This window comes from Primulina tabacum, chromosome 13 (genome assembly GCF_025594145.1).
Source record: "Primulina tabacum isolate GXHZ01 chromosome 13, ASM2559414v2, whole genome shotgun sequence".
NCBI lineage: Eukaryota > Viridiplantae > Streptophyta > Magnoliopsida > Lamiales > Gesneriaceae > Primulina > Primulina tabacum.
In genome coordinates, this window is record NC_134562.1 from 8,797,598 (window position 1) to 8,824,094 (window position 26,497).

Genomic DNA, 26,497 nt, shown 5'->3' on the forward strand with positions numbered 1-26,497 from the left:
CATCACAATCCAAATGCAATGATCTATTCCATCCAAATCTTCTACCTTGCCTATTCTCACCAACCTGTCTATCATACGTCTCCTCTTCCTCGCACCGCCTAGACCTATAACGTAAGGGCTTAAACTCCTTCTCCCACACTCTATCCAATCCTCTTAATTTAGTTTGAAATTGGAGATCGTCAACCATTTTATCTGAAAGAAAATGTTAATATAAAACAATAAAAGATCAAGTTTCCTCACCACGAATCCTCACTGGTCACTCCAATGAAAATTCACTCGACTCTCTTTTTTTCTTTTTTTTTTGTCCTCTCTACAAAACCTCTCACGTCACTCCAAGAAATAAACGATCGCCCTCAAGTAGATCACTCGATTTTGAGAGTTCTCTCGTAAAGTACACTTTAGGCTCTGTATCTTGTGTGCGTCAAACTCACAAGTTCAAACTTCACGACACTTGCAAACTGACTCCACTGTTCTGTGCCTGGACAGGTGAGGTTGATCTAAGCTTCACAAGAGGAGGAAGATTGGAAGAAATACTATTAACATCTTTTGTAAGCTACGTGATCGAGTCTTGTATAGCTGGAGCAACATCTTTTAGTTGATTGATAAGAACATGTACATTTTGAAAATTTACAAAATCAACAACTGACTTGACCACTTCACAACACATAGAAAGATAAAATAAGCCAACAAGGTTCTTATTAAACTTAGTTCAGCTAAATGTGGTGTAAGTATCAAAGAACCATTTAGCATGAGGTGTAAGCTTCATGGAACAATCATCAACAGTCTGAACAAACTCGTAAACTCTGCATCACAGCAAACACATAAAGTACGTTAGTTAAACCATTGTTCACCTGGATAACGCATGTTCAGCAAGGGTTGCAGCCAAAGATTCAGCATGAATGATGGTACCACCATCATGCACACTCTGTAGGAGCGCTGGACCTTCACCATCATTTGTTTTTGCCAGTGTCAAAGTTAGCATGAAACATGTCTCCAAATGTCCAGCATAAACAGTCAGTATGGTAAAACTTGAAAAAAAACAAGTGACAACGTGACAAAATCAGTAAACATTTTTGAATTTACATTTTTATTGTTAAATAGGTCATCATAGTCACAATTAGGCTCCTTTATATTAAATGGAAATCTTTACCCTTTTATAAATTCATTGGACATTATGATTGCAATTTTTCCCAAACACATGTTTGGCCTCTGAAATTGCAAGGTGACCACTGGAAGTTAAACGGACAATTCCTCGCAATAATTTCTCCAAGTACACACTTGCAACTCGCTCATTTTTCAATGACTTTGTAAATCAGAATAGTTTCTCCAAGAACACAATTTGAATTTTAACCGAAAAGAAGTATTTTAAGGTAATGTGCAAGCCAATTAGCAAATGAACAATTTATGCAAAAGAACCTGCCACACCTAAACACCAACTATGTAGGAGCACTATGCACTGGTATTCCGATAGAGAAATTTTACAAACTACGTGAAATTGAGTGGACCTATTCCGTCAAAAATAAAAAAGGAACTCAATTTGATACAGCAAATACATGAGTGTGCAAGTTTTATACTTCAACTAACATGGATAAACAGAAAGCTCATATGCATAACCTATTCTCAATTCACCAATCTCTCCAATAAAATCTTATCCAAGTCACTCATTTTATACATCTGTCTCACAAAGGCACTGTACAATTTCAATGAGCAATGAGAAGATGGAATCACAATACCAAGGACACAAAATACATTTGATAAAAGGACGTTTAGGGCAGGTTTGGTCAGGAACGTAATCACGTCAAGAACTATTCACAATCCAAACTCTCATAGAGCAACTAATGCCCTGACTGAAAAAATTTATTTGCAAGCAAGGAAAAAATTGATTCTGCATAAAGCAGCATACCAATTGGAATGATTGCTTGTGAATGCGCTGCAAAACATGGGTCCAACGTCGCAAGACTTCTGCTATGTCAACAGTATGCTGCCCTCTCGTGTTTCTTTCATCTAACCAAGGAGACTTTTCTTCATTTCCACAAGAGAGTGAAACATCAGAGTTACTTTTTCTTTCATTGTTTAGACATTTCTTTATGTTAGAGCAGATGCCCTGCAAGCCAACTGTTGGCTAGGGATTTTATTGACTCAGTTGTAATAAACAATTTTTATTTTAATATAATTTAACTTTTTATGGTCTTGTTATACTTTATATGTATACCCATGCAAACAGCATAGATAAAGTCCTTGATTATGCTTTAATACAAATGAATCGTAATTCGATGTTGAAACTCATTTGTAAACACTGCATATTCTAAATTCGTTCCTAGTCGATTTAGCCGCCTAAAACAGGGATAAAGGCCGCTTGAGCTCGAGACTAGCATCTGTAATGTTGTGTACTGCGTTTCTTGGTAAGGGCATGGAGCTGTCCAAACATGCAGATGGGTAGTCATATGATGATTATACCGAACAACCCTCCATCGGACTTTCCAAGTGGTTATCATTCATCGAGAGGATAAGTCCGTGGTTATGATTGTACACCATTAGTCCTTACGACCCGGGACAACACTGAGGCTCTATATGCTAGAGCTGTGCTTTGACTCGTTTACCGGCTCCAGGAGAGTCATCAGGTGGCGAGGTTGGGTACAGTTGCGACACATATAGGAGCCAGTGCATTGTAGTCGGGGATTCACCGCTCACCTACGGGTGTGGATATCCTATGTGATCTAATGTAATAATAGTGCATAGAATCTCTGGCCAGAGTATGAGATGTACGTTGGAGAAGGAGTTCTCCAATAGTACACGCGATGCCACTATTATAGTTATCACATAGTTATCGAATTATTATGCAACCCTCGATGAACCAATGGTTGCAGATTCGATCGGGATATATGAGATGAAGGGACCGTACTGTACGTTAATCATAATCGACTGGTTCTTGCAGGCACTATCAGTGATACCTAGGGAATCATGGGGCGATGCTACTAGACGCTCTTACCATGATCCGATGGGTACAATCAGAAATGAGTTCTGACATTCTTAATCAAGGTGTTGATGAAAAGAATGGGACTAACTAGGGTAAGCCCGAATAAAGGATTATGTCCTGAATCACAATGAGTTGTGAACCCACGGCTAGATGTATCCCTGAACCATTGAGGGTCACACAAGCACTGGATCGTTTGTTCCCGTTGAGAGAATAAATTCAAAGAGTTGAATTTATAGTAAATTCAAGGAGTTGAATTTATGATAATTAAATTTTGAGAAAATAAATTCAAGGAGTTGAATTTATAAGATAGTAAATTCAAGAGTTGAATTTATGAAATTTGGAGATAATAAATTCAAGGAGTTGAATTTATGAAATTTGAGAATTTAATTTATTAAACTCAAATGTTGGGTTTATTAAATATTAAATTTTGGAGGTGATAGAAATTCAATGAGTTGAATTTATACTTTAAATAATAAATTCAAATGTTGAATTTATAATGTATTTAATTTATTAAGCTCAAGAGTTGAGTTGATTAATTAATAAATTAAATATGATGGATAATATGTTTAATGGGCTTGTAGGAGTACAAGTCTAACATATTAAATAATTAAAGTTATTAATGGGCCAGGATTAATGGATTAAACTAGTGTGACTAGCCCAATCAATTAATCAAGTCCATTAAGATTAATTATGGAATTTAGGTCAAGATTATTGTGTTTAAGGAAATAAATATATATTGACCTAGCCTCCACCAATTCAATGGGGATTCACGAGAGGAAAACAAAAATTCCTCCATAATATTTTGGCCACTTTTTCAAGAAAAATAATTTTGAGTCCTCTCTCAAAATTTTGATTTCAACGTAAAAAAACTTCTTTCAAATATTCTAGTGCTATTTGAAAGAGGAACAAAAATCTTCTGGTCGTGGACCTGATTAGAAGAAAGGAGTAACTCTAAGAAAGTTCGTAGGGATTCATCAAGAGCTAGATCCGTCATACTGGATCAGTTGGTGTCATGTGATTTATTCACAAAAGGTATAACAATCAAAATATGTTTGGACGTTCGTATGATTTTAACTTAAACATACATAGGGCGTTTAAAAGTTATACCTTTTGTGAATAAATCACATGGCATTAACTGATCCGGTATGACGGATCTAGCTCTTGATGAATCCCTACGAACTTTCTTCAAGGGACTCTTTTCTAATCAGGTCCACGACCAGAAGATTTGTTCCTCTTTCAAATAGCACTAGAATATTTGAAAGAAGTTTTTACGTTGAAATCAAAATTTTGAGAGAGGACTCAAAATTATTTTTCTTGAAAAAGTGGCCAAAATATTATGGAGGAATTTTTGTGTTCCTCTCGTGAATCCCCATTGAATTGGTGGAGGCTAGGTCAATATATATTTATTTCCTTAAACACAATAATCTTGACCTAAATTCCATAATTAACCTTAATGGACTTGATTAATTGATTGGGCTAGTCACACTAGTTTAATCCATTAATCCTGGCCCATTAATAACTTTAATTATTTAATATGTTAGACTTGTACTCCTACAAGCCCATTAAACATATTATCCACCATATTTAATTTATTAATTAATCAACTCAACTCTTGAGCTTAATAAATTAAATACATTATAAATTCAACATTTGAATTTATTATTTAAAGTATAAATTCAACTCATTGAATTTCTATCACCTCCAAAATTTAATATTTAATAAACCCAACATTTGAGTTTAATAAATTAAATTCTCAAATTTTATAAATTCAACTCCTTGAATTTATTATCTCCAAATTTCATAAATTCAACTCTTGAATTTACTATCTTATAAATTCAACTCCTTGAATTTATTTTCTCAAAATTTAATTATCATAAATTCAACTCCTTGAATTTATTTTCTCAAAATTTAATTACTATAAATTCAACTCTTTGAATTTATTCTCTCAACGGGAACAAACGATCCAGTGCTTGTGTGACCCTCAATGGTTCAGGGATACAGCTAGCCGTGGGTTCACAACTCATTGTGATTCAGGACATAATCCTTTATTCGGGCTTACCCTAGTTAGTCCCATTCTTTTCATCAACACCTTGATTAAGAATGTCAGAACTCATTTCTGATTGTACCCATCGGATCATGGTAAGAGCGTCTAGTAGCATCGCCCCATGATTCCCTAGGTATCACTGATAGTGCCTGCAAGAACCAGTCGATTATGATTAACGTACAGTACGGGTCCCTTCATCTCATATATCCCGATCGAATCTGCAACCATTGGTTCATCGAGGGTTTCATAATAATTCGATAACTATGTGATAACTATAATAGTGGCATCGCGTGTGCTATTGGAGAACTCCTTCTCCAACGTACATCTCATACTCTGGCCAGAGATTCTATGCACTATTATTACATTAGATCACATAGGATATCCACACCCGTAGGTGAGCGGTGAATCCCCGACTACAATGCACTGGCTCCTATATGTGTCGCAACTGTACCCAACCTCGCCACCTGATGACTCTCCTGGAGCCGGTAAACGAGTCAAAGCACAGCTCTAGCATATAGAGCCTCAGTGTTGTCCCGGGTCGTAAGGACTAATGGTGTACAATCATAACCACGGACTTATCCTCTCGATGAATGATAACCACTTGGAAAGTCCGATGGAGGGTTGTTCGGTATAATCATCATATGACTACCCATCTGCATGTTTGGACAGCTCCATGCCCTTACCAAGAAACGCAGTACACAACATCACAGATGCTAGTCTCGAGCTCAAGCGGCCTTTATCCCTGTTTTAGGCGGCTAAATCGACTAGGAACGAATTTAGAATATGCAATATTTACAAATGAGTTTCAACATCGAATTACGATTCATTTGTATTAAAGCATAATCAAGGACTTTATCTATGCTGTTTGCATGGGTATACAGATAAAGTATAACAAGACCATAAAAAGTTAAATTATATTAAAATAAAGATTGTTTATTACAACTGAGTCAATAAAATCCCTAGCCAACAGTTGGCTTGCAGGGCATCTACTCTAACAATCTCCCACTTGCCCTAGAGCCAACTACCCATAATCCCATTGCTTCGCGATGCTTTTCAAACAATGGTCCTGGCAAGGGCTTTGTAAGTAGATCAACAACATTATCTGCAGAGGGGACTGTTTCAACTGATATGTCTCCTCTTCCCACAATCTCACGTATGATGTGGAACTTTCTCAGTACATATTTGGATAACTGATGAGACCTTGGTTCCTTTGCTTGCGCAATGGCACCAGTGTTGTCCCAGTACAACGGGACTGGATCAACTCAATTAGGAATAATGCCCAACTCTTGAACAAAATTCCTCATCCAAACTGCCTCTTTGGCTGCATCAGATGCAACAATGTATTCGGCTTCAGTGGTGGAATCCGCAATGGTGTCTTGCTTGGAACCTTTCCAAAAGACAGCCGCACCATATAGCATGAATACAAAGCCAGAGGTCGATTTCGAATCATCTACGTCACATTGGAAGCTAGAATCAGTGTAGCCTTCCAATTTCGATTCTTCATCCCATAGACCATGAACAAGTTCTTAGTCCTTCTTAAGTACTTAAGAATATCTTTCACTGCCTTCCAATACATTGGACCAGGGTTTGCCTGATATCTGCTTGTAACACTCAGAGCGTAAGCAACATCAGGATGTGTCTATATCACACCATACATGATACTACCAATGGCTGACGCATTTGGAATTCGTGTCATCATCTCTATCTCTTCATCAGTTTTGGGACACATTGCCTTAGATAGAGTAATACCATGACACATTGGTAAGTATCCTCTCTTGGACTCTTCCATAGAGAATCGTTTCAAAATGGTATCGATATAAGTGACTTGGGTGAAGTCCTAGCATCCTCTTTGATCTATCTCTATAGATTTGTATTCCCAATACGTAGGATGCTTCACCCATGTCTTTCACGGAGAATTTACTGGCTAACCATACTTAAGTTGATTGCAGTAATCCTACATCATTCCCAATTAGCAGGATATCATCAACATAAAGTACTAGGAATGTCACCGCACTCCCACTAACTTTCTTGTACACACATGATTCCTCAGGATTCTTTGCAAAACCAAATTCTTTGATAGTGCTATCAAATCTGAGGTTCCAACTCCTTGATGCCTGCTTGAGACCATATATTGATCTCTGAAGTTTGCATACCTTATGCTCACTTCCTACTGATGTGTATCCCTCGGGTTGAGACATATAAATTTCTTCTTTGATGTCTCCATTGAGGAATGCAGTCTTTACATCCATTTGCCATATCTCATAGTCGTACCATGCTGCTATGGCTAGTAGTATTCTAATGGACTTAAACATAGCAACTGGTGAAAAAATGTTTCCTCATAGTCAACTACTTGTTTTTGAGTATAATCTTTTGCAACCAGCCTTGCTTTGAAGGTCACTACCTTCCCATTCGCCCCAAGCTTTCTTTTGTAGATCCATTTGCACCCTATGGGAACGATTCCCTCATGTTGATCCACCAATGTCTAGACTTGGTTTGAATACATAGAGTCCATTTCTGACTGCATGGCTTTAAGCCATTTGGTTGAATTAGTATCAGATATTGCTTCTTTGAAATTCATTGGATCACATCCAACACAATGCTCATCGTGGCTTTGTTCATGAAGAAGCGTATATCTTGCAGGCGGTCTAATAACCCTATCAGACCTTCTAGGAACTTGTACTTCAACTACTGGTTCTTGGGAAATGGGTTCAACTCCTATAGTTGAGGGAGTATCTTGAATTTCTTCAAGTTCTATCATCTTGCCTTTTCTATCTAATAGAAATTTCTTTTCCGAAAAGTGGCATTTCTTGAAACAAACACTTTTGCTTCATTGGGATGATAGAAATAATATCCAACAGAATTCTTTGGATATCCTACAAAGTAGCACAAAGTGGATCTACTATCCAATTTGTCTCCCACTGTCTACTTCACGTAAGCAGAACATCTCCAAATTCTCATGTAAGAATATTTGAGAGTTTTTCCCATCCATATCTCATATGGTGTTTTATCCACTGCTTTTGTATGGACCTTATTCAACAACATTGCCGCAGTTTCAAGCGCAAAGCCCCAAAACGATATAGGCAATTCAGTGAATCCCATCATAGATCGAACCATATCCATCAAGGTTCGATTTCGACGTTCAGAAACACCATTCAACTGTGGTGTTGCTGGTGGAGTCCACTGTGAGAGAATCACATTCTCTTTTAGATAACCCAAAAATTCAGCACTCAAGTATTCTCCATCTCGATCAGATCGAAGTGTCTTAGTACTCCTTTCTAGCTGTTTTCCTACTTCAGATCTGAATTATTCGAACCTTTCAAATGCTTCAGATTTGTGTTTCGTAAATATACCCATACCTCGAATGGTCATCAGTAAAGGTAATGAAGTAGGATTGCCCATATTCTGTGCTAACACTTAGCGGGCCACAAATATCTGTGTGGATCAAATCCAACAGACCATGCGCACGTTCCACGTTTCCATCGAACGGAGTCTTAGTCGTTTTTCCTTTTAGACAAGACTCACAAGCAGGTAGAGAATTTATGTCTGACAAGTCAAACATGCCTTCTCCCACTAGTTTGTGCATACTTCTTTGGGAAATGTGACATAGTCTAGCGTGCCATATTTGTGTGGGATTTGGATCATCTAACTTTCTTTTGTTTGTTGTTGAAATCGTGTTTACTTGGACATTCACTTATCGTTTCCAGAACATTTCTGGACACATATAATTTCTTATGTCCGGACTTCTTGCAGTGAAATAAATATGTTCTAACTTATCGGGCTTTGTAGGCCTTTTAAGTGTCTTTCAGAGTTTGCTTCTTATTGGGATTGTTTTTCTTGTGAGGGGCAGAACGTTTCTTTCCCTTACCTTGTGGGCCATTTTCGTCTGACGAGAGGGCCATAAGAAAAATAACAATTCCCTGTTTTATGGTGATCTCATAAGTTATAAGCGTATTGACTAACTCTTCAAGGCTATCATCTATCTTATTCAAATTGAAGTTCACCAAAACCCCGTCAAATGAGGATGAGAAAGACAACAAATTGATGTTATCTAGTAACTCATTAGGAATCACATATTCCAGGCCCATCACATTCTTAATAAGCCCAGTCATACGTACACCATGCTCATGGGCCAAAGCCCTGTCTTGCATGCGTGTAGTCATGAGCTCCTTGAAAGTGGTGTGCATAGTTTCATGCACCATGCAACTCTTGCACACGTGCATTCGAATGTCAGCAGCATTCAAAATTTCCTCAAACTGTCCCTACAGTTCATTTGACGTAAAAGCGATAACATCACACTTTAGCTTGCATACTATGGTCCTACTATCTTGTATGCTTTGTCAGTTCAACAGGACTGGCATTAGTGTGTATGCTATTTTCTCTGAATTCAGAACAATTTTCTCAACCAGTCTTGAAAATTAGATTCGATTAGCTTGTTAATAACAAAATAGGATTGTGTGACGAAATCGAAAAATATACTGATGTGGAAACAGAATAATTGTTGCTGATTATTTTAAAATAATTTTAAGATATAAAATATGGATTTTATTTTATAAATCTCCCTCCCACTATTTTGACATTTCCACCACCCTCTGATGAAAAAGGGAAATCGTATTTCCTTAGTGGGCACGTAGAGTCCAATTAGCCAATTATAATCCCGAATAATATCAGCCAATTATAATTTCTAAAAGGTAGAGTCCAATTGCATCCCGATGCAACCTCCGCGTGTTTTGCCTCACGTTTAATAAGAACCCAATAATATGACGTCGTTTATTTTCGCGTGTCAAACCAACCCATCAATATTGAATTGTAGTAGACGGTCGCCATGAGTTCCCCCAATAATATGAGCCGAAGTCATGGGAGTTCTACTCAATTCACATCATATGTCCGGTGGAAGTCACAGCTTTCCGGCGTACAGGCCTCCCCAATAATATGAGCCAGACACTGTCCGCGGGTAGCGATCAACATGCAACCACGGTTGATGGAAGGCAAGGAAAAATTAAACTCCTTTAATTTTTACTTTTTCGGTTTGATATAAATTTTGAATCTTATTCAAAATGAGGGATTTTAATTTTAAAATTGTCTCATCATTTTAATTTAAAAATCGCGTGCCACGAGTTTGTATGTTTGCCGGATTCATGCAACTATATTATATAATAATATACATACATGCATACTACTATATATCGCATATATCATAATATGACATTCAACAATAAATAAGGATGATCGATCGCCAACACTATTAGATCCATGTGATCCAGACATGGATCCAGGTCCAAAACCTAGGTGAATGCAGGGATGCAAATGCAACAATTACAAGAGCTTCCAATATTTTACATGTCTTCATCTTGATCATCGGGCCCACCATCTTCAGTCTTGATCTCCCACTATTTCTAATAATTACAATTAAATAGCCATGGCACATAAGGGATACATCTCATGGGGTGGGAACGGGCCATAAACCAGGCCCACTTTAAAAATATCAAATATTAAAAAAAACGAATAAAACAGTAAAATATCCTAACATACACCTAACACATTGGTCAAGGCTCTCGATCATCCTTCATGCATTTAATATCAAATATTAACATCAATTTAATTAAACAATTTAATTAATTGATAAATCATATATCTAATAATTTTATCACTAACCACCACAATTATTAAAGAATTTAATAAATTAAATAAACACCTTTATTTAATTTCTAATTAAATCAATAATAATTGATTTCTTGTAAAACTCATTTTACCATAAATAATTAAAATCATATTCTAATTATTTATTTCACAAGAAAATTTTAATTTTCCAAAATAAAAATTGAACCAATTTTCAAAAATATCAATTTTACCCAAAAATTTTAAAATTCAGAAAATTGCACCTTAGGCCCAAACAATTCAGGCCCAACATCCAGCACGGTTCCCGAGATGATCCCGGGCAGCCGCCCTCGCTGCCCGCCCCGCTGCCCGAACGTTTCGGGCAGCAGCAGGTGGCCCTGTGCGCGGGGCGCGCACGCATCGTGCGCAGCGCGGCGGCACACCTTTTGTGAATAAATCACATGGCACCAACTGATCCGGTATGACGGATCTAGCTCTTGATGAATCCCTACGAACTTTCTTCAAGGGACTCCTTTCTTCTAATCAGGTCCACGACCAGAAGATTTGTTCCTCTTTCAAATAGCACTAGAATATTTGAAAGAAGTTTTTACGTTGAAATCAAAATTTTTAAACTTCCGCTGCGTTTGGGCGTGTAGAAAACCGGGATCCAACACTGTAAACCCTCCGTTTCCTCAGTGTCTGACCGTTCAGGAGTTAAATTAGCAGATGGAATTACCGAACTTTGATCCATCGCTGCTAGCAACGATGAACCAGATATGCGATACCTGAAGCATCGTGTAAGGCACAAATATAAGGGGAGCTAATGAAGAAAATGAAGTTACCGATATTACCAATGCTCGCGATGGACTATAAGATCCTCAATTGGGCCTGAAGCAAGAACCTCATGTTGACCTAAACAAGATTATGCATGGAAACGATTGTGCTCAGTATTCTATAAGTTGAAACTAAAAGGTGTTGTTGATCACTCATTTTCCAATCAAACTGAACTTTAGCTGGCTGATATTCATTGAACTAACAAATACAATATATCATGTTTCAAATCACATGGCTTGAATCTTTGAAAGAAAAACAAGAGAAAATATAGATTTTGAACATGAATTCCTAAATTTAATAGCAAATGCCCCGTCATGTCTCATATAAAGTAAAAATAAAGCAGGACGTAGTAAGAGAACGTAATCTACTTAATAAACTATCATTATGTATAAATAAGAAATTTTCACAAAACTTGACACATACAACATCCCCCAAAAACTGTGTGTGGAACTTTATAGCAGGATTCTAAGAAATCAAACTGAGGAACTTGAAATGTTAGAAAATTAAGAAGACCAAAATGTAATGTAACTTACTCTTGCGAGATAGCAGTGAGTCCCACAAATGAGTAGCTCTTTGAACCATGTGAGAATTCTGACTAGAGCTGGATACAAGCTCATCCCAGAGTTCACTATCCAATTTAACTTTATTTCTTAAATCATGCAGCTTTTCAAGCTCTTGCTGCAGATACGCCTGTGAACCCAAATAAAATGTAAGCACATGTCCATCCTCAACACACAATCTGATATAACAGACATGATACCTCAAATGATATTTTTACCTCTTCAGCACAGAGACCACGAAACTCCGCTGTCATTTCATGTGCCAAACTGGACCGCATGGCCTGCCTTTGAACTGCAGTTTCTGCACTTTTCAGAAATCTTCTTCTTTAAAGAGCTATTCTAGCCTGTTTATAATACATTAAAACATTGTGATGCTTAGAAACCTTGGGATGATTAAATTTTCCTGAAAATCATACAAACCTATAGATGGATATATCTCATGTGGAAAGGTACGGATATATCACACGTGGAAAGGTCAAATAAAATTCTGGGCTGATTCATTACAGTTAAAAAAAAACATCAGGGGCCTCAATAAGTTAAAATACATCTCTAGATCCTCTGACTTTATAATTATAAATAAGAATAAGCTTTGGCAGATTGTTTAGTCCTCTAAAGAGGAAGAACAAAGAAGACAAGTAACAATTTTGTGTAAGCTATGAGTAAATATCATTACATTAGTAACTGGTATCAGATGGCTAATAAAGAGGTAAAAGTATCAAAAGAAAAGTAACTTATTAATTTCTTCCTTTCTTTGTTCATGTCTCATAGGAAACTAACTATCGTAAGAGGCAAGAAAATTCATGTGGCAAGAACATACAGTGGACAAATAGAGGAAGCTATGAAAGATGAAGATCGCTCTTTCAGCAGTAAATAATTATTCACATAGTGAGTGCATTTCAAAGTAATAACACCCAATTAAGTCTAACATTCAAGAGACTAATTTTTGAAGCAATATCCCATAGTATGCAAATAATTAAAGGGGTAAATAAACTTTCATGTGATGAACTCAATGCACCAATCAGCAGGTGGCAGAAGTGGGGTGTAAGGACGAAGATTGAGAGGGAAGTTGTGGATTGTATCATCAGATGATAACAGAATCCTGTCAATCTCCTTGTTTATCGGCATAAAATATGAAATGGATACCTTAGTTACAGGAAGTAGTGTAGGTGTAGCTGCATGAGAGAAAGCTACATCAGTCAGGGGAGCCGAAAGTGGATTTGATGCCACATCAGCTGCGAATGTTCGCCTATGAACTTCCCTCAAATCATGCAGGGAGAGTTGCCATAAAAGTTCAACAAACCTGCAATTAGCATATGTAAATTATCATTGACAATGACATCAAGCAATCATCAGTTCATAAATGCCTCGAAGAAGCAATTAGATCCAAATAAGGTAAGATCATAATCCAAGATTTGGAATAAATCATTTCTGAGCAAAACAATTTGATGAGAAGATCTCGGTATCTATCAACAGACATGGATCATCAGAATTGCCAGGGAAAAAATAGAATCTCACTCCACAAAAAAACAGCATTGAAGGAACGTGCTTTCTCAGAGCTGGTTACCATGTAGAAAATCAGAAGTTGTTCTGGGTAAAGGGATTTACCATATTTTTAATATTTGAAACCGGGGATCAACTCTTTCAATCTCTTAAATAAATAAGAGGGTATTTGACTGAGCTTATAAGCTCTTCCAATTTGTTTGGCAACAATTTGGTCAAACAACTCATAAGCGGTCAAAACTTAAAACTTAAACAAGCTGTTTGACGGCTTACTAAGATGTTTTTGAAAAAAACTAGGGTGAACTTACTTTTTTTTTTAAAAAAAAAAAGAAATTTCCAAAGAACATCATTTTTCTAAATTAAAATATGAAATATTTTTATTTTTTAAATAAAAGTTCGGCAAATTGCACATAAATTCCTATTGGGGTTCTGAACTTTACGGTCAGTACTCAATAGTTATTTTATTTATATTCAATGCCTGACAAATTGTATTTGTATGTTTAAACTCCCCAATGAAGAGGCAAATACCGAATTACCCTCCTATTTAATTAAAACTCATTACTACCCTCCTTTATATTATATCTTCTCTCCCTTCTTCTTCAGAGCTTGTTCGGCCGAGTGAGAGGAAATCACGATATCAACTGAGACGCAGCAAATGGGGAGAAAAAAGGCGACAAACAAATCTGCAGAAGCTAGCACCTCGAATAAATGTCGAAGAACTCGAATTAAGAAGAAATCGAAGCAAGGTACGAACGAGAAATCCAAGCAAGGTACGAACGAGAACCACATTTTCCTCAATGTCTAGGGTTTGTTAGTTGTGGAAACTTTTTTGTGGTTTTGAAACTGTTATTGTTTGTTTTAGGTTATTGACAACCTTTTTTCCCCAATTTATAGGCTTTGTGCTTGATATTGTTATTCATTCGAATTTTTTAGTTGTATTGTTAATATTTTTAGAAATTTTGATTAAATTCAAAAATTAGTACTTGTGCTTGATTTCGAAGGTGTTGTTCCAAATTCCTTGTGTTATGCACAATTCAATTTTTATGTGATTATTTTGGAATTTTCCGTCTACTTGTTGTGGCCAGTGCAAATAATTTTTTTGCGTATAATACCATGACTAGATTTGTTGATCAAATAGACATGTCTAAATGCTGTTTTTTGTTTTTTGTATATGCAATTATGTTCTGTTTCTTATTCTTTTTTGTAATTGTGTTTGTAATAGTTATTGTATAATTGTTTTATGTTTTTTAATGTAGAAACTATTGTAGAAGACAAACTAAGTCATGATTATAATGAGAAGAATAGTGGTAAAGAATATTTTTCACGATGTTCCCCTCCATATTTTAAAACTGTGATGGGCGAATTGAAGCCAATTCTAGGTGAGCAGCATATGAGTCGGATAAATGATACTCCTTTCGCCAACTGGATTGATATGTCAGTCCTTGCTATCAGTAGTGGGCGGATCGATTATTTTCTGAACACATTTCAGGGTGATTCATGTTCTTTTTTTGTTGGTGATAATATTACCATCCCTTTCAAATCAGCTGATTTCTCTGTTGTGCTCGGCCTACATCACATTGGACAACCAGTTGACTTGGACCTGAAAATGGAGTCCAAATATTTGACACGTCATTTTGACGGCAAGGTCACCAATGCCAAGCGAATAGCCATTTATGAAAAATTGATTTTCCTTGCAAGAAGTGACGATAAATATGATATTGATGATTTTGTGAGAACTTTCATTTTGTTCATTTTCAACTGCATAATATTTCCCACGGGCAATTATATCACTCCTGGATTTTTATTTTCTTATCTCTATGATCTTACGAATTTTTTTGAATATGCTTGGGGAGATGCTGCCTTCCGATTTTTATATCGAGAAATATGTCAGATCGGGAAAAAACTTTATGTCGATGGATGCACGGTTGGATTGATGGTTAGTATTCAGCTTTACTAATTATGATCTTAGTATTTGTCATTAACTTTTATTTTATTTTTTGTTTTAGGCTTGGTTATATGAGACAGTCCCAGTGTTAGGAGTAAGGCGTGGTTTAAATGTTTACCCTCGGTTGTTTTGTTGGGGGAAGAGCAATATCCCATTAAATGCAGCTGGCACTGAAACATTGTTGAAACACATAGATTCAACCCAGGTACTTATAATTATTTTAGTTTATTAATCTAGTTGTGCAAAATTAATGTTTAGTTGATTGACAGTTGTATTTATTTTTATTTGTGAATAGGTTCTGTCGATACATCCATTTTGTGAGGATGAGAAGTTGTTAGTGGACATGAATCTTGGTTTAAAGCAAGAAACGAATAGATCTGAAGTAAAACGTTTTGAGAAACTTGTGATGAAACAAATGAATGAGTTAAAGATACTGAGAAAGAGATGTGCTGAGTTAGAGGGTGAAAAGGTTCGACGTAGAACGAAGGGAAAAAGGTATGTGGCGGATAAGCGTTAAAATGTTGTTGAGTCTGAGGAAAAGGTTGATAAAACAGAAGAAAAGATGACTTTTGAGTCACCACATGATGCAAGAGCTAACTTTGGTGATTTTGTTGACGTAGTGGTAAATGCAGTTGTTTCTGATTTAGATAAAGAAAACAAAGAGTTAGATGAATCCCATTCTTTGAATGCTTGTGTTGATGAGAGCATTGGTGGCAGTTTTGTTGCTACTTCTGAAGTGGAGAAGAAAACGGTTTCTGAATCTTCAATTGCGGATCATGTGAGGGCTAGGGATGATCGTGTAAAGAAAAAAAAAGGTTCCATGTTTGTGACTCCACCTAGCTCAACACCAAGACGTCAGAGGAAGGTGAAAAAACAGGTAAATGAAGTGTCAATTATTTCCAAATCGATTGTATTAAGTTTAATTTAGTTTTTCTGTTTTTCAGTACTATTATTGTTATTGATGTTTGGATTTTCTGTTATATTGCTGAATATATCGCCGCTTTTGGACAGGAAGTTGTAGACGTTGAGAAGAAAGGCAATACTCCTGGCAAGGTTGCCATGGATGTGTTTCAAGGTAGATCAGATTTCTGTGGACATGAAGAAGCTGCTGATGAAGAGAGAAAATTGGTGACAAACTTTCTTGCTAGAAAAGAGTTGGAGTACGTTGATCTTCCATATGTTTCTTCTTCTTATTTTCGTAATAATGTGTCCCAATTTTTTTAATTAAATTGAATTTTCTATTTTGTAGTGTTGTCGTTTGGCAAGATACGGTTATGAGTTTAAGTGGACCGATATTATGTCATTTTCTTTTTGGTGATCCTGTTGAGTCTGAGATAATTAATGTTCACATGAGAATTATGCAAAAGAAAAGTTTGCATCATGGATTTGAGATTTATTGCATGGACACAATGGTGCAGGTTCGTAGCAGTCTGAGTTTTGTGTTATTTTTTGTTTTCGTTTTACTATCTTAAGATAAATGAGTATATGTGTTCTTGAATGTGTAGAAAGAAGTCCTTACGAAATTAGAACAACATGGGAAAAGATCGATGGTACATCGGAATGATTATGGAGGTTTTCTTTCACTGATGACATCTTTCACGATGGCTAGACTACACGAACTGACTGGAGAATTATTTAGAAGATGCAGATACATCATTTTCCCTATGAATGACAGGTGGCATTGGTTTTTGTTGGTTTACAAAAGAGATGAAGGGATATTTAAACTGTGGAACTCCATGCATGATCCATTCTCAGTTGGGAAAGCCAAAGTTTATGTAAGTTTACTTTGAAATGTTCAAAGTTTATGTAAATACAAATTAAGATTAAATTTTGAAAGTATTGTTTGTTGCAGACAAAGTTTTTGGCTGGTTCCATACGTCACTTATCGGGATTCGACCTTGTAAGTGAGCCAGTGTTAAGAGAACCTTGTCGTCAACAAGGTGCAACCATCGATTGTGGTGTCTATGCATGCATGTGGTTGGAATGTCTAGCCCGTGACACAGATGAGATGTGGAGCTATGCACAAGATGTGAAGATGGACACTTATCGAGCACGTTTGGCAGCCACAATATTATCTGATGAAAATGGATTGTTGAAAAACAAGTTTGAGTAATTAATTACTCCTCACTATTCTGATGGTTTAGAAGTTACAGTAGTACTGGAGTTTGAACATTTGAAGTCTATGTTTAATTGTTGTTTTAAATTATGTAATGAAGACACACAATTGATTATTATCGTGGTATTTGAAATGGTACATATCAATTTAGAAGAGAAAATTGAGTACAAAAATTGCTTTATTGGGTATATTATGCGTAACGTTGAGTACAAATGTTAAATAATCGAGTATATCTAACTAATCTAATATTTAGTCATACATTAGTAAACACACAATAGTGTACTGGAGGACAATGTACACATGAATCGAGTACAATGACATGTCAATCCAGCACAACGTAGAGTAGTTCATCTATTCATGCTAGGATCACCAAATCATTATCCGATGAAGTGCTTGCATTTTTTCAACTTCAAAGTACATAAAATGCCCGAGTGAGTATATAAGTTACATAATCCAGCATGAATAGATACCAGACATAAAATGCCCGATTGAGTACTCGATTAATATACATGCCCAGAAGATGTGTGATTGAGTATATATATTAAATAATAGAGCACAATTCACAGTAAATCGGGTATAAATGTTTTAAAATCAGGTATACATGTTCACAAATCGAGTACTTGAATTGAAGATGTATAGAATTCATGAAATTGACATATAACATGAACTCTAGTACTTGATTGATGTACATGTATACCTGATATAAACACATGTATACCCGATTTATTGTGTAATGTTCCGAATAACATATGACATGAATTTTAGTACTCGATTAATATACATGCCCAGAAGATGTGTGATTGAGTATATATATTAAATAATAGAGCACAATTCACACTAAATCGGGTATAAATGTTTTAAAATCAGGTATACATGTTCACAAATCGAGTACTCAAATTGAATATGTGTAGAATTCATGAAATTGACATATATCATGAATTCTAGTACTCGATTGATGTACATGTATACCTGATATAAACACATGTATACCCGATTTATTGTGTAATGTTCCACATAACATATGACATGAATTTTAGTACTCGATTAATATACATGCCTACAAGATGTGTGATTGAGTATATATATTAAATAATAGAGCACAATAAATCGGGTATAAATGTTTTAAAATCAGGTATACATGTTCACAAATCGAGTACTCAAATTGAACATGTGTAGAATTCATGAAATTGACATATAACATGAATTCTAGTACTCGATTGATGTACATGTATACCTGATATTAATGTACATGTATACCTGATTTTAACATGATTTCAATTGTTGGTTTATTCTTGGATACGCGCCGATAGTCATAGTCCTAAGGGTCGAAAACTAGGGGATTTCATAGATTGAAATGCGATTCACTCTTGATAAATAATTAAAGACATTTAATTATTACATCGAGTAGAATTAGTTTGGCATAGCTCGAGAGACTGTGTTCAATTGAATAGGAAATCCTGTCGGAAGCATACAATCACTATCGAACGAATTAATTAATTAGCGACGAGTAGGTGAACCGATATTCCCAACAAATTCATTTCTCATTGAATTTTAATCAACCATTTTAGATATTATATTTCATTATTCCATTCTTGAATCATTTTATTTGCATATGTAATTGAGCATAGTAGTACTAAAACAACCATCCAAATCTCGTTAATAAAGATTTAATAACTGAAAATAATAATTGTTAAATACAGTCTTCATTGGAAGATACTCGTACTCAAGTACATTATACTATTACTTGACATCGTGCACTTGCGATTAATTTTTGAGCATACAAAATCATATTTTTATTAAGGATTCCACAGTGCAAGTTTTGCTCGATCAAGTATTGTATCTCACATGTATTCGTATATCTGGGTGAAGAAGTTATTATGTCAATTTCGAAGCCCACAGGATGTGTGATTGAGTATATATATTAAATAATAGAGCACAATTCACAGTAAATCGGGTATACATGTTTTAAAATCAGGTATACATGTTCACAAATCGAGTACTCAAATTGAAGATGTCTAGAATTCATGAAATTGACATATAACATGAATTATAGTACTCGATTGATGTACATGTATACCTGATATAAACACATGTATACCCGATTTATTGTGTAATGTTCCACATAGCATATGACATGAATTTTAGTACTCGATTAATATACATGCCCAGAAGATGTGTGATTGAGTATATATATTAAATAATAGAGCACAATTCACGGTAAATCGGGTATAAATGTTTTAAAATCAGGTATACATGTTCACAAATCGAGTACTCAAATTGAATATGTGTAGAATTCATGAAATTGACATATAACATGAATTCTAGTACTCGACTGATGTACATGTATACCTGATATTAATGTACATGTATACCCGATTTATTGTGTAATGTTCCACATAACATATGACATGAATTTTAGTACTCGATTAATATACATGCCCAGAAGATGTGTGATTGAGTATATATATTAAATAATAGAGCACAATTCACGGTAAATCGGGTATAAATGTTTTAAAATCAGGTATACATGTTCACAAATCGAGTAATCAAATTGAATATGTGTAGAATTCATGAAATTGACATATAACATGAATTCTAGTACTCGATTGATGTACATGTATACCTGATATAAACACATGTATACCCGATTTATTGTGTAGTGTTCACATAACATATGACATGAATTTTAGTACTCGATTAAGATACATGCTCACAAGATGTGTGATTGAGTATATATTTTAAATAATAGAGCACAATTCACAGTAAAACGGGTATAAATGTTTTAAAATCAGGTATACATGTTCACAAATCGAGTACTCAAACTGAATATGTGTAGAATTCATGAAATTGACATATAACATGAATTTTAGTACTCGATTCATGTACATGTATACCTGATTTATTGTGTAATGTTCCTCATAACATATAACATGAATTTTAGTACTCGATTAAACTGTTAAATTGGTGATCTTAGGCATGAATAGAAGAACTACTCTACGATGTGTTGGATTGACAAGTCATTGTACTCAATTCATATGTACATTGTTCTCGATTCTTTAACGTATATACTCAATCTGACAATTTATGTAGCTTGAAATTGACACACTATAATTTCGACCGAAAATATATCTTTTTCTCTAGCTCAAAATATACTCGACTATTAATATTTGTACTCCAATTTACACATACTATACACAAGAAAGTAAAATTTGTATTCAAAACTCTGTTCATATTAATGTATGACTAAATATTACATTAATTGAATAACGTTTGAATAGTCAACAACTTCCAATTTGGACATGTATTTTGTATTTCCGGTATAGAAGGTTTGGTGTTTCATTTGTTCATTTTTTAATGTTTGGTTTAAGGAGTGTTCAAATGGTACATATCAATTTTGAACAGATATTTGAGTACAAAAATTGCTTAATTTGGTATATTATGTGTAAATATGAGTACAAATATTAAATAATTAGGAATATTTTGTGCACAAGAAAACTGTACTCATATTTTGTATTTCCGGTATAATATGAGTACAGTTTTCTTGTGCACAAAATATTCCTAATTATTTAATATTTGTACTCATATTTACACATAATATACCAAATTAAGCAATTTTTGTACTCAAATATCTATTCAAAATTGATATGTACCATTTGAAACACTCCTTAAACCAAACATTAAAAAATGAACAAATGAAACACCAAACCTTCCAGAAACAAATAACAATAAATAGAAATACATATTGAAGTGCTTAACACCTAACACAAACAAAACAATAAATTCTCCAACTTAAAAGATTAACATAAACAACAACCTAAAGCCCAAGTTTTTTTCCAGAGAACATATAAGAATACAAGACATCAACAAGCACTAAAACAACATGACAGTAAGGCAAACCAAACCAACTCTTTCCCAACATTTTCAAAAACAAAACAATCACATAATGCGTAAACCACCAATGCTTCCACTCGAACGCGTACGACTTCTCACTGGTATCAACATGCTTGATTCCCCTTCCAGCACTCTCTTTTTCCTGTTAATGTTTCAAAAAATATTTCAGGTGTCAATCATAAACAAAAATACTGAATATTGATAGATACTAACAGTAAGATAGTAATAATAAAAACATTGAAACACCATTTTCATGAAACAATAACAGCTAGTTTATAGCTTCTTTGCAGCTACGTCTGTTATGTCCTCCCTTATGACAACGACTACACTTTGACACACGTGATTCGATTTGCGATGGTATCCTCTTGGTTTTCCTACGACCAGGCTGACTCCTCACATCAGGAGCATTGATTACATTTCCATCATCAAGATAAGACTCATTAATGTCAAACGTTGGGATGGGATTAATAATTCCTCTGTACGTTTGGCGATACATTTCAATTTTGAAATACTTGTCGCAAAAATCATAAAACGACATCGACTTCGACTCAATAGCGGCGCAAGCATGCTTGCGAGGAAGCTTGTTGATTTGCCAATATCTACATGAACATGTCATGGCTTTCAAGTCAATAGCAAATGATTTTTCACCATCGACTACTTCAAACCTCCAATTACAAGACCGGTGCACTCTCAACTTCCGGGATTCCACATATACACTACCAATAGCTTTCTCCTTTTTTGGACTTAATTCTTTAACCATAATAGCTGTTGATTCACGTCGTTCGTGCATCATGTTCATGATCTGTACTCGTATATGGTCCACCATACCCACGATAGGGAGATAACGATCTGCTTTAACCCAATTATTCCAACATTCGGCGATGTTATTATTTATAACACCCCATCTATTGCCAAGAAACAATGCATTTTCCCAACTCTGTGGTTCAGAATTTAAAATAAAATCCCTAGCAAGTGGCATGGACTCCAGGATATTTTTTATATGTTGTTCATGCTCCTGCAAAGATGGAGCATAAGCAGCTTTTTTGAATACCGAAGACCAATGCTTTTTGTTATGTTTTGGATAGCTTACGCAACACCTAAAATGGTTACAAAAAAATCAGATTAAATACATCTATTTATACATATAAAAAAAAGAACGTTCTACATAAAAATAAGTAATTGATTATGTACCACTTTCACAAAATTATCAACTAAATGTCTCAAGCAGTACGCATGGTGACTGCCCGTAAATAGTAGATTAACTGCCTTGATAATCCCAGGATGTCTGTCAGAGAAAAACGTGTACTCATTGAATGGAATGCTTTGACACGAAAGCAAAACACTTCTCAGATGATAACAAAACCATTCCCAATTAATATCATTCTCCGCGTCCACTACAGAATAAGCAATTGTGAAAAGATCATCATTGGCATCCTTCGACACAGCAAGTAGGATACAACCTTTAAACTTATTATTTATATGAGTCCCGTCCAAAAAAATCAACGGTTTGCAACCAGTAACAAAACCAACTACACATGCGTGCAAACAAATGAATAGTCGTTTAAATTTGTTAGTTTCGATATCAATCTCACACTCAGCAACACTTCCAGGATTCGTTTCTTTAACAGCTCGACAATACCATCTTAGTCTATCATAGCATCCCTTATCTGTGCCATGAATATCATGCATCGCTAACTCCTTGTCCTTCCACACATTGCGATAGTTTAACTCTACACCATAATCTCTTTGTAAGTCTTTTTGATTTGTACAAGGACGATAAGAGGGCTCTCCTATAAGTTTGCCTTTCACCACATTAGCTATCCATGTTGCATCTGCTCTAGGATGTCCTCTACTATGTAGATTATTCTCACCACATGTATGCTCTAAATTGCATTTTCGGATCGCAAATATATTGTCTGCTTTGTATTTAGAAGCATAAATTCTCCATCCACAACTAATGTCAGTACAAGTAACAGTGACTTTTTCGCTATCATTCTTTCTGTACAAAAATAAATGTCTTGTAGAAACAGCATAATTTTTAACACATCTTCTAAAGTCAGCAGCATCTTTGAATGTTTGACCTACACCACGAATACAATTAATCCAAGCATCTAGTGTATTACTCAAAGAGGCTTGATCAGCTTCGTTACCACTATTTCTCTGTCTGTCTTCCTCATCAACCCTTACCAATATGATATAAACTTGTTAAGTGCAAGATACAAAAATAACTTAACATAAAAAATTCAAAGTATGGAATGTAAATAATATTAGTATCGTCAAATAATTCATATCATGACAACAAAACATATTTATATTATTATAACATAGAACAAATTATATAACCACAATAATCTCAATTAATGCACAATTTCATGCTTGATAAATTAAAATATAAAAAAATTATCAAAACTAAACAAGGACATAAATCTAATATATTTTACCTCCGAATATTTTGGTTGCGGACATGTTCGTTTTTACTCTCTGCCCTCAATTCAATCATGCTGAGCTTCATACACATATGAAGATGAATCATATTTAGGACATCATGCATCGTCGTTCAAAGTCACGTTCATCTTGTGTTGGGGGGCTACGTATTGCAGAATCATAGCTTCAGGAGTAATCTCAGCACATTTTTTTCCAAGTCTCTCAAAAATGTCCAGCAAACTACAACCCGCTGAAAATTGAAATCAAAAACAACCTGTTTCTTGCATTTACAGCTACCCAAAAACGACAGGTTGCAAGACCCACTTTCATATTCCATTTTGCACCTAATAAAAAAAACATACAAAAGTAATTGATATGCACATTTCAAGACTTTAAAGAATTTTCAGAAAATTTTTAAACAAAATTAACAACTTTATCATTCAAGAACTAAAACATAAAAATTGAGGATAAAATTGCATTAATCGAGAAATCTAAAAATAATTTCTGCATTCATCTTTACACTGCTTTGTATTCAAATAAGGCAGCTGTATGATTAAGACCACAAGATACTTGAATTGCTTTTACGTTATTCTAAAAAACAATCATAATACAAAACCCTACATTTTCGAAATTCAATCGGTGGAATTCAAATAAATAATGGATTTAAAACAATAAAAAACACACAATAACAATTAAAAAACATAAGAAAATCATTAAATTGAAACAAATAAACACAAACTCACTAAAAGCTGGAATTTCACGAACTACCTAAAAGCTGGAAATTTCACGAAAAAAATGAGAAAGTTTGAGGAAAGAAACTCACCTTTACTTTTTGTTCCCTTCGATGAATTTTTTCTGCACGACAATCTTCAAGATTTTGAGCTTCAAGTAAATGAGGTTTCACACAGACCCATCATGGGATTTCTTCTCACGAAGCCGATGGGGGATTGGGGTAATAGTATTAAAATCCCAAATACAGATGGTGTTAGGGATTTTAATGGTAAAAATGAGTTTTAATTAAAAATGAGGTCAATTAGGTAATTTCATGCTTACGAGGGAGTTAAAACATATGAAATGGTTTTGTCAGGGAGTGAGAATATATTTGTTTTACACTAGGGACTGAACACAAACTTTGAAGTGGTATTAGGGATTTTAATACAATTGTCCCATAAAAGTTTAGCATTTATGATAAAAATTTGAAACTATTTTTAGATAACCTTCGTAATATTATACTCGTTTTGGTAATTTTAACAATAAAAAGATCTTAAAATGTCAATATATCAACATCTTTAATTTGTTTAAAATATGTTTATTCGAACACTTTAACAACTTATTTTTAAAACAACTCATGAGCTGATTTTAATAAGCTTAGTCAAACACCCTTCTAAGTCTAACACAATTTATGCTAGGAAAAAAAGATGCATTAATTCCCTTTCATGCTACTGTAGCAAGACATCATCAGTCACAACATATATCAGCAAGAGTTAAGAATGAGATACTACTCAGTAAATTGATAAGATGACAGCGCTGTCCAAACCATAATTAGCTTCTAATAGCTTTTCTTAATTTTCATTACCATTATTTGGTCAGTAGTCACACTCCCGTAGTCCAGTTATAATGTCTCGTTGCTACCACATTTCTAAAGTGTCATCGTCTTAACATCGGAAAAACAACCAACTCCGTAGCTTAATCGGTCTAAATACTAGTTAAAATCCACATATACCAACCTCGGCCCACAGTAAGTTGCAAGCTGATGAAACCCTTGAATTGCACCTGGGCAATGCTCCTTGTGATTCCAGCTCACTTATAATCCCTTGAACGACCTAAATGTTTCCCCAAACACCACACATGGAAAGAAATAACAGTAGCAACTCAGTCCAAACAAAATCACCCAATATTACAAAGCATACATAATCAAAGCATTGAACTAAAATTCACCTTCCGAAAATCTCTTGACTGAGCTGAGTCAAAAATTGGCCACACCTTGTCAAAATCCTGCAATAAGATCCACACTCCAACACGTCTCAATATATCATACACAACACAACAAAAGGAAACAAATTTAAAACAATAAAATTTCCTTGGCAGATTGAATGGCGGAAGAGGCCGACCCGAGGGGTGCCCCTGTTCGACCCGACCCTGATTAAGTTCGGATCCAGCCCGAGCAGCAAGCAATTCGTGTACATTGCACTCTCCAGCTCTATCTCCCGCTCCTTCTCTTTGTCCATCGTCATTCCACATGCACTCAAATCGGGTAACTTTGTGATACCCCGGACCGAGGATGGGTCCGGCCCACTCTCTGTAGCCCAGATAGTTAGTGGCCTAGCGTTCAAAAACTCTTGAGAGATCATCTACTGCGAAGTTGGCGGGAGGTCATCTCGGCCGACCTCTCAAACGCCTGTAATCGCGACAGGAAAAATAGTGCCTAGCCCCTATGCCGACCTCCAAGATGAGGTCATCGCACCGATTGGTAATGTTTTGGCCGACCTCCCGAGCCGAGCTTGCGAGAGACCAAGATGATAGGCGGGCTCATGCTTATGAGAACTTTTACCTAGACGTTAACGAGTAGCCCATAGAAATCAAGCCCACTAAGATCTAACCAAATCAAGCC

At 35.4% G+C, this 26,497-nt stretch overlaps 2 protein-coding genes and 1 pseudogene across 4 annotated transcripts; 1 reads left to right on the forward strand and 2 right to left on the reverse strand.

Annotated features, from left to right (window-relative positions):
• Window positions 1-442: 442 nt before the first annotated feature.
• LOC142521838 (AUGMIN subunit 6-like) lies at window positions 443-26,135 on the reverse strand (annotated as a pseudogene).
• LOC142523415 (uncharacterized) lies at window positions 16,240-17,595 on the forward strand. Of its 2 annotated transcripts, XM_075627199.1 has the most exons (4): window positions 16,240-16,332; window positions 16,467-16,615; window positions 17,131-17,230; window positions 17,308-17,595. In XM_075627199.1, the coding sequence occupies exons 1-4, from the start codon at window positions 16,276-16,278 to the stop codon at window positions 17,566-17,568; spliced, it is 567 nt and encodes a 188-aa protein (XP_075483314.1). In that variant the 5' UTR covers window positions 16,240-16,275; the 3' UTR covers window positions 17,569-17,595. The 2 variants fall into 2 exon arrangements, with proteins under 2 accessions (XP_075483314.1, XP_075483313.1); XM_075627198.1 differs by lacking the exons at window positions 16,240-16,332; window positions 16,467-16,615 and adding an exon at window positions 16,804-16,873 and having other exon boundaries at window positions 16,961-17,230.
• Window positions 21,297-24,033, reverse strand: LOC142521689 (uncharacterized). 2 transcript variants are annotated; one of them, XM_075624819.1, is made up of 3 exons: window positions 23,904-24,001; window positions 22,654-22,747; window positions 21,297-21,604 (listed from the first exon to the last, which is right to left on the reverse strand). In XM_075624819.1, the coding sequence occupies exons 1-3, from the start codon at window positions 23,993-23,995 to the stop codon at window positions 21,386-21,388; spliced, it is 405 nt and encodes a 134-aa protein (XP_075480934.1). In that variant the 5' UTR covers window positions 23,996-24,001; the 3' UTR covers window positions 21,297-21,385. The 2 variants fall into 2 exon arrangements, 1 of the variants encoding a protein (XP_075480934.1); XR_012814362.1 differs by lacking the exon at window positions 22,654-22,747 and having other exon boundaries at window positions 23,904-24,033.
• Window positions 26,136-26,497: the final 362 nt, after the last annotated feature.

Excerpts from the sequence above, each read along its gene's own strand:
- LOC142523415 (XM_075627198.1), top strand. The coding sequence starts at position 16,805 with ATGAGAATTATGCAAAAGAAAAGTTTGCATCATGGATTTGAGATTTAT. Across the intron at positions 16,874-16,960 it reads GCATGGACACAATGGTGCAG|AAAGAAGTCCTTACGAAATT; the intron begins GTTCGTAGCAGT and ends TTGAATGTGTAG. Across the intron at positions 17,231-17,307 it reads TTGGGAAAGCCAAAGTTTAT|ACAAAGTTTTTGGCTGGTTC; the intron begins GTAAGTTTACTT and ends TGTTTGTTGCAG.
- LOC142521689 (XM_075624819.1), bottom strand. The coding sequence starts at position 23,995 with ATGATTCATCTTCATATGTGTATGAAGCTCAGCATGATTGAATTGAGG. Across the intron at positions 22,748-23,903 it reads CGCAACCAAAATATTCGGAG|ACATCCTGGGATTATCAAGG; the intron begins GTAAAATATATT and ends TTTCTCTGACAG. Across the intron at positions 21,605-22,653 it reads TTGATAATTTTGTGAAAGTG|GAAAAAGAGAGTGCTGGAAG; the intron begins GTACATAATCAA and ends AAACATTAACAG.